At 35.9% G+C, this 9,069-nt stretch overlaps 1 protein-coding gene across 1 annotated transcript; it reads right to left on the reverse strand.

Moving 5' to 3' along the window:
- Window positions 1–5,538: 5,538 nt before the first annotated feature.
- LOC138894844 (uncharacterized) lies at window positions 5,539–6,147 on the reverse strand. The gene has a single exon (XM_070179574.1). The coding sequence runs from the start codon at window positions 6,145–6,147 to the stop codon at window positions 5,539–5,541; it is 609 nt and encodes a 202-aa protein (XP_070035675.1).
- Between the last annotated feature and the right edge of the window lie 2,922 nt (window positions 6,148–9,069).

Raw genomic sequence — 9,069 nt, forward strand, 5'->3', positions numbered from 1 at the left:
TATTCCTCCACTGCTCTGAGTACGAATGACTTCTGATGCTTTGTCCTTTTTAAGTCAGGTTCCCTCAATTAAAGTATACCCCGTCATAGCAAAGGCAGTTTTATAATAGGTGCTGGAGATAATCTTTGGAACATAGATAGATAGGTCCACTTTCATGACTTTCAGGATGTGAGAAACTAGTAGACCATACGGCAGGCTGCTCGCAGATGAGGAAACGTCCCTGATACTTTCAAGCATGTATTGGCATATCCAGACTAACCAGTTTATAGTTTTACTATTTACCAAAAAATACAGGACGAATACATCTCTAAGAGATAAAGTACTGAGTTAACCAGTACGGGGTAACAAAGTGGTTGAGATAATATGGGCTAAAAGTCAAACTTCAAGTTCTTAGGACCTATATCAGGGGGGTTGTCAGACAGAACACTTTTGGCCTCATCAAACGATACTTCAAAATTATCTGTCCAGGAACATTGCACAAAGAAGTTGTATCCAACAAACTTTGTGGCAAAGATTTTTTTTAAATTGATAAGAATCAAGGATAATGCGAGTTCCTAAGACCATGGTTTCTATATCTTCTTTATCATTCACAAAAAAGATTTTCATAAAACATGCGCACAGGTTCTTCATAGACAATATCACAAACAATAGCAAATAGGGAGACAAGTTTCTAAGTTTCAAAAATAGACAGAACATCACGGCGAGAGTTTTGCATAGATTTTAAGCTCACAGTGCGACCAAATACAATTGACTTTCCTTTGAAGGCGATAAATGTAGTATTTTCTTCAGGACCATAGAAAATCATCTTGTCTTCGGGACCATAGAAAATCATCTTGTCTTCAGGACCAAACACAATATTTTCAGTTTTTACCTTTTTCTGAGACGATTGTTTGGGGATAGATTCGATTGGTCGTTTTTCTGCCCTCTTTTGAGATATGAGGATTTCTTTTTGGGAGACACTTGATTCTTCCTTAGTGAGTGGGTTTTCTGTGCTTTCGGAGGATTCGATATTAACAAGATTATTTTTGGTTTTCTTGAATCGGTGGCTTCTTCTTTGCAAGGAAGAGGAGGGAGAGGGCTTTGCTTTGGCCATGAGTAAGAGAAAGACAGAGAGAGAGAGAGAGAGTTTTGGTTCCTTGAGAAAGTGGGAGATACACTCGAGAGAGGAGGATTTAACAAAGAGAAGGACGCCTCGATTTCTGGAGAGACGTATGAAAGACAACTGAAAAGGTTTTCTGCAAAACTGTACTGTCAGTTCAAATAGGAGTAAAGACTAATTAAGTGCTAAGACATTAACCATGTTTATTAGGGAATTGTGCAAATGCCAATTTTGTTCAGAAGAAAACAAAATCTTTCTTCAAGCAAAGATTTTGTAAAAATATCCACCAACTGATTTTCATTATTAACAAATTCTAACACAATATCTCCTTTAACAACATGATCACGTATAAAATGATGCTTGATCTCAATATGCTTAGCCCTAGAATGATGCACAGAGTTTTTTGACAAACAGATTGCACTAGTATTGTCACACATGATCGGAACAGAGTTAAGATGTAAATCATAATCTAACAGTTGATGCATGATCCATAGTACTTGTGTGCAACAATTGCCTATTGCCAAATATTCAGCTTCTGTGGTGGATAAGGCCACACAACTTTATTTCTTGTTGTGCCAGGCTACAAGGGATTTTCCAAGTAATTTACACGTTCCACTTGTGCTTTTTCTATCAAGTTTATCTCCTGCAAAGTCTGCATCTGAAAAACCTTTGGGATTGAAATTTTCCAGACTTTCATACCATAATCCATAGTCGACTGTTCCTATTAAATATCTGATAATACGTTTAACAACAGTCAAATGAGTCTCTTTAGGAGCTGACTGATATCTAGCACATTTACAAACACTAAACATGATATCTGGTCGACTAGCAGTAAGATAGAGTAATGAGCCAATCATACCTCGATACATTATTTCATCAACACTCTTACTATTTCTATCTTCATCCAAAGTAGTCGACGGACTCATAGGTGTTCCTATGGCTTTTGCATTGAACATACCATACTTTTTGATGAGTTCTTTCGTATATTTTGTTTGACTAATGAAGATTCCTTTCTGTGTTTGCTTGATTTGAAGTCCAAGGAAGAAGGTTAATTCTCCCATCATACTTATTTCAAATTCTCCTTTCATGATATTTGAGAAATTCTTGCACAAAACAATGTTAGTACTACCAAAAATAATATCATCTACATAAATCTGTACAATTAGGTTGCCTAAAGATGATCGTTTGATGAAAAGAGTAGTATCAATATTACCTCTGTCGAATCCATGTTTAATTAGGAAAAAGCTTAACCTTTCATATTAGGCTCTAGGAGCTTGCTTTAGGCCATATAAAGCTTTGGATAATTTGTAGACATGATTAGGAAAGGATTCATTTATAAATCATGGAGGTTGCTTAACGAAAACCTCCTCAGAAATAAATCCAAATAAGAAGGCACTTTTCACATCCATCTAAAATAGTTTGAAATACTTATGAGCAGCATAAGCTAATAGAATGCGAATGGATTCTAACCTGGCAACATGGGCGAAAGTCTCCTCATAATCAATCCCTTCTTGTTGTGAGTAACCTTGAGCAACTAGTCTCGCTTTATTTCGCACGATTTATCCGGATTCGTTCAACTTATTTCTGAATACCCATTTTGTTCCAATAATAGATGCATTTAGTGGCCTAGAAATGAATTTTCATACTTTGTTGTTCTCAAATTGATCAAGCTCTTTCTTCATTGCAATTATCCAACTTTTGTCACCAAGTGCTTTGTCCACCCTTTTTGGTTCAAGTTGGGATATGAGGGCGATATTTGATGTCTGCTTTAGAGATCTTCTAGTCTTCATCCCTTCCTATGGGTCCCCAATGATATACTTATGGGGATATCCAGGTTCGCTTTTTCATTCATTTGGGATGACTAATTCTGATTCCTTTTCAGCAGAGTAAGTTGGACCGATCAAAGTGGACTCCTAATTTTCTGTCAAAGGCATAGTCGACTGATCTTGCCGATCAGTCACTTCTTCAGAGGTAATTCCACTTGTATCGATAGACTTTGGCACTATGGAAATTTCTTCATTTTCGGGAAGATGATCATTCTTCAAATGAGGGTTAGTATCCACAAAAATAACATGTATAGATTCTTCAATGGATAAAGTACGCTTATTAAAAGCTGTATATGCTCTACTGAAAGGAGAGTATCCGAGAAAGATACCTTCATCGCTTTTGGGATCAAATTTACCAAGATTATCTTTTTCATTGTTGTGAATAAAACACTTACACCCGAAGGGATGGAAATAACTGATGTTGGGTCTTTTTCCTCTCCATAGTTCATATGGAGTCTTCTTGAGTATTGGTCGAATAAGGCATCTATTTATGATATGACATGTTGTACTTACGGCTTCTGCCCAGAAGTGGTGTGGGAGAGAATTTTTCAAAATCATGTTTCTCGCCATATCTTGTAGAGTTCTATTTTTATGTTCTACCACTCCATTTTGTTGTGGTGATCTTGGGGAAGAGAAATTGTGAGAGATCCCTTGATCATTGCAGATGTTCTTAAAAGCTTTGCTTTTAAATTCTCCTCCATGGTCACTTCTTATGGAGGAAATGTAGTAACCTTTTTCACGCTGTATTTCTCTTGCAAAAGACTTTAAAGTTTTGTAGAGCTTCATCTTTGTGGCTCAGAAAAATAACCCAGGTGAATTTAGAAAAATCATCTACTATAACAAAGGCATACTTTTTACCACCTATGCTAACAGTTCTAGTAGGTCCAAAGAGATCCATATGTAATAGTTGAAGAGGTTTTGAAGTGGAGACAATATTTTTGACTTTAAAAGAGGATCTGGTTTGTTTTCCTAGTTGACATGCATCACAAATTTGATCTTTCGAAAAATCTAGTTTTGGAAGACCGATGACAAGATCGTTTTTATAAAGATTATGAATAGTATGCATGCTAGTATGACCAAGTTTTCTATGCCATGCCCAGGGGTCATCAAGAATGGAAGATAGACAAATCTGATTACTAGAGCTTTCCAAGTTACTGATAGTATAAATATTTTTGTCCCTATTTCCAAAGAGAATAACTTTACATGATTCATCTTCAATAAACCAACCATATTTTTTGAACCGAACCTCATAGTCATCATCACATAGTTGACTAATGGTGAGAAGATTGTACCCAAGTTCTTCAACCAGATACACTTCATCTACATCACATGTTGAGCTGCGAGAAACTTTTTCAACGCCAATTACATTTCCTTTTGATTTGTCTCCAAATGTAACTGTTCCTCCATCAAGTCTGGTGATAATTTTGAATAATTGTTTGTCACCAGTCATATGTCTGGAACACGCGCTGTCAAGATATTATTTTTCTTTTTGATTCTTCTTGCGGTGTTCCTGCAAAACAAAATTACTTATTTTTAGGTACGCAAGCCTGCTTGGGTCCTGAATGGTTAGACTTCTGAGTGTTAGCTTGACTAATGGATTTAGGTCGCCATACCCATCTCCTGTTGTCTTTGATCCTGCAATGATAAAAAGTGTGACCAGGTTTTCCATAGTAAAAACACAATGAATTTTTTTTGATTTTTAGAGTCTCTTTCTGCTCTGATTTTGTTCATACACTGGTTAGTGTTGTGACCATTTTTACCACAATAAGAGCATCTCTGAGAGTTTCTAGTTCTAATCAAAGATGTATGAGGAACAATCTGATTTGATTTGACAAAGCTATGACTTGTGGATTTTAGTAATCCATTCAGTTGAAGTTTAAGTTCATTAACTTGAAGCGTGTCACGCTTAATTTCACATACTTCTAACTTCAGGGCCCAATCTTTCTTTTCTCTTTGGATTTTTCTGAGTTCTCCTAAAAAAAATTCGATATCTGTAAGAGCAATATCCACAAATTCTTGAAGCTTATACCAGTTGGAATACGAAGGAAGACGTACCTCACTGGTTCCTTTGTCTGCCATAAGACAGAGTTCGTCGGAGTCTTCTTTCTCATCTGCTTCATTTTCTGCCATGAGCTCAGGCTTATCTGAGTCTTTATTGTTATCTTTTTTTGTGACCATGAAACACATATTTGCAATTTCTTCATGGTCGTATTCTTCTTCATCGCTCCAGGCTCCACAAGACTTCTTCTTTTGAAAGTTCCTACTTAGTTTTTTTTTCAATTCTGGACAATCAGCTTGAATGTGTCCGTATTTTCCACATTCATAGCATCTTCCATCATTTTTATCATTTTCATTGCTCATCCTTCCTTTTCTGAAGTTTGATCTACCTCTTCTGCTATATCTGTTTTTCTCCATCATGCTTGTCACAACTTGGGAGAGCATGGCTATATTTTCATCATGTTCTTCCTCCTCTTCTTCATTTTCTAATTCAGCAACAGTTGCTTTAAAGGAAACCGTTTTCTTCTTTTTATGTTGAATTTGCCTGTCCATGTGAGTTTTCTCAAAGGCAATTAGATCACCTCTAAGTTTATCATAGGACATTTTGTCAAGGTCCTAACATTCTAGAGCAATAACTTTGGGCTGCCAAATTGTGGGTAGACTTCTAAGGATTTTTCTGACCTGTTCTCCACTTTTGATTGGTCTACCAAGAGACTTTAGATCTCCAAAGATTTTACTGAACCTGGAGAACATTTCCTCCACTGATTCTCCATCTTTCATTTGGAATAGTTCATAGTCACGAACTATAAGATTGATCCTTGTTTCTTTTACCTTGTTGGTTCCTTCATATGTTACTTCCAATTTATCCCACATTTCCTTGGCAGTTTCACAGCTCGAAATCTTTTCATACTCTTCTCCACTGATAGCATTGTACATAAGATTTTTTGCTTTGGAATTCACAGTTATGACAGCAGCCTGTTCATTAGTGTAATCATCTAAATCAAGTGGGTCAGTTGATAATATGACTTGACCATCCTCATCTTTCTTTGACGGAACTGGAAAATTTCCCTTTTTGATCGCACGCCAAACTTTGATGTCATATGACATAGTGTATGTTTTCATCCGAACTTTCCAGTGAGAAAAGTGTTGCCCGTTGAAATATGGAGGTCGTACCTGAGAAGTTCCCTCTTGAAATAGTGCACTGACGACTGTGTTTGATCCCATGATCTTTTTCTCACTAGCTGTTAAGCAAGGTTTGTGAGCCTCGCTCTGATACCAATTGAAAGAACAAGAGGGGGGTGGGGAGTGAATTGTGGTCGATTAAAACTTAGTTGAATAAATTTGAGTTTAGTCGACTAGATTCTGCACAGTGAACAGATAAATAGAAGTAAACTAAGCAAACTGAAAGATAACGGGACACAACAATTTTTATACTGGTTCAGTATCGATAAGGTACTTATATCCAGTTTCCCTTGGATCACAAGAGACTTCTTAGATCTTTGATAATATGTTACAATGATGATGGTTTTGGTTTGTTCACCATCAACAACATTCAGTCATAATAGCTTTTGTAAAGTTGACACAACTCTCTTTTTGTGATTTATCTCTTCCTATCTTTTATGGCACTTGTAAACTCAAGAATACAATGTTTGTACTAAGAACTAGAAAGGTTTAGAATCAATTTTTGTAGTTGTGCAGCGATCCTTGAATATGCACCAGTCTTCTTATAGATCAGATTTGAGAGCAGTTGTCCATTGTTTTGATCGGTGCACACAACATTTTTTTCTATACTTGATTCATGACCCATGTCTTTGATTTCTTCATTAAGGATGGGCTAGATTTAATAATCCAGGGAGTGTTCCTATGTCAAGATGTGGGGAGTTGCTTCCATTCTCCATGCTTTGTCGAAGAAGAGAGAGAACAGTTGATGGACTGGATTAGTTTTATCCAGAGAGTACTTTTCATGCTCCATGCTTTATTGGGTAGAGGAGCATCACTTCAAATTGTCTCCCATAATATTTTGTTCCCTTTCTATTTTAAATCTTCCTTCATACAAAATCTGTTATTTTGTATTTGCAGGTGAGTCACATATAAGGCAATGGTCCAAGATACATATTCATGGAGTGGATCTTCATTCCTTTTTGGCAATGCTTGCTTCACCTGAATATATAAATTACAACATTAGTCAAGACTTCTTTATAGATATTGGATCATTATTAAAATTCTACACTTAACAATCTGAAAACTAGGAAGCATGTGACTAAGCTAAGCCATTTGAAGCATTTGATAGAATTTGAAACAGACATTAGGGTTGCTATGTTGTCGAGAAATGGGGGACAAAATAATTAATTAAATGGCAAAGACAAGGAACAAAAGAGAATGAATTTGAAGGAAAACTTATTTGTGATTGGCTAAAGGCAATGGAATGGGCAGTGAAGTCAGGCCAAGGCGTCCAAAATTTTGTAGCAAATGGACAAGTCGCGCGATGAGGATGTGTCGCACATGTCCCGCGAGAATCACTGAAGCAACCTTTTTATAAGCTATTCGAGAGTAAATATTATTTGGGTCAAGTTCTTTTGGGTTAGAAAGAAGAGAGAGCTACCACTCCATAAATGTCTTGAGGTGAGTATTAAATCCATTTCTTTGGTAGGTTGGGTTCATTTATTACATCTTTTAACTCTCCAATCTCATAAAAATTATAGATTTTTGAAGAATATCTCAAAACTCAAATTTTCAAAGTTCTAGGGTTTGTTAAAGAGGTAATTTCTTTAATTCAATCTTATGTACTATACTCCATGGGCGTAGTAGAGTATATTTATGAAGATAGATTTGTATTTAAATATCTATTCATGAAACCCTAGAAGCTAGTCTTGAAATTGAAGAGTTGGTTGGTAGAGATGATGAATAGTATTGGGTCTTACTTGAACGATATTATTTTGAGTTTCTAGTGGAACGACTAGATCCCATAGCAAGTTTAATGAAATAGTTGGAGTTAAAATTCAAGGATTGACCTTCAAATAAGGAAATGGAAATTTTTTCTAAACTTATGAAGTGGAACTTAAGTGTTAGACACTTAGTTGGCTTAGTTGGTATTGTTGTGATGCGTTATTGAATTATGTGAGTTTGTATGTGTGGATTGTGACTCGTTGGCATTATTAGACCATTTGTGTTAAGGTTGGAAGCAATTTGAGGTACGTTGAAACTTACTACCCTCGGAGCTTTTCTCCAAACTCATAACGAAACACGATTAAATAGAAATTCTAAATGTGAGTCCTAACTTGTGGAGACGAGCGAGTTGGGATTGTACCATTTCTTGCATCATAAAAGATTTAAGTGCTATGAATATTATTTTATTAAAATGTTTTATTTTAATTTTAAAAATAAATAAATGAGGAATAACACTTGTAGTATTTTTGAAATGGAAATACATGAGTTGTAAAATATCTTGGATTTAACTATTCTCAAATAGTTGATTTGGCTATGAATATCATCATTGATAAATGTAAAGGTTTTGGGAGTTACTTAAGTTCACCGAGATTGACCTTAGATACTTTTCCTCATTATGTCATGAAATTATACGTGTCGGTGTAGGCGTAGAAAATCTACCTTACGGTTGGGAACTACGACAAAGTACTTCCCATGAGGGGGTACTATTGTACTACTTTATTAGCACGATTGAGTCGATTCGTGCAGCACAACGATAAGATGACCTGAGCAAGTAGGGTCTATGATACTTCCCGCTAAGTACATTACCTAGTTGACTTTTTTCTGTGTCGGTGATAGTATAGTGCTCTTGGTAAATAAAAATCTAACATGATTTTGTAAATATTAATGCTAAAGGAAGACTTTGAAATATGTTTTACCATATTATTTTATTTTATTTTCTAAACTGTTAATTGATATAAATGCTTCTTTCTTATATCAATTGTTATTGCATATCTTATATCTTCTTAAGCATTGTCCTATTTTCTTTTGGGGAACGATTCATGATTCGTACTAGGCATGTGGAGCTTAGGCCTTTCATCCACATTTTCATTTCTGTTTTCAGGGATTGGATCTGAGCAGCTTGGACCACGTGGTTAGGGCAACTCTGCATTTTCTGTTGACGTTTTTGGTGAGACTCCACACTCGTACCCGTGGAGGACT

This window comes from Nicotiana tomentosiformis, chromosome 6 (genome assembly GCF_000390325.3).
Source record: "Nicotiana tomentosiformis chromosome 6, ASM39032v3, whole genome shotgun sequence".
Lineage (NCBI taxonomy): Eukaryota > Viridiplantae > Streptophyta > Magnoliopsida > Solanales > Solanaceae > Nicotiana > Nicotiana tomentosiformis.

What these genes read in the sequence shown, in the direction of transcription:
- LOC138894844 (XM_070179574.1), bottom strand. Translation starts at nt 6,147, where the DNA reads ATGGGATCAAACACAGTCGTCAGTGCACTATTTCAAGAGGGAACTTCT.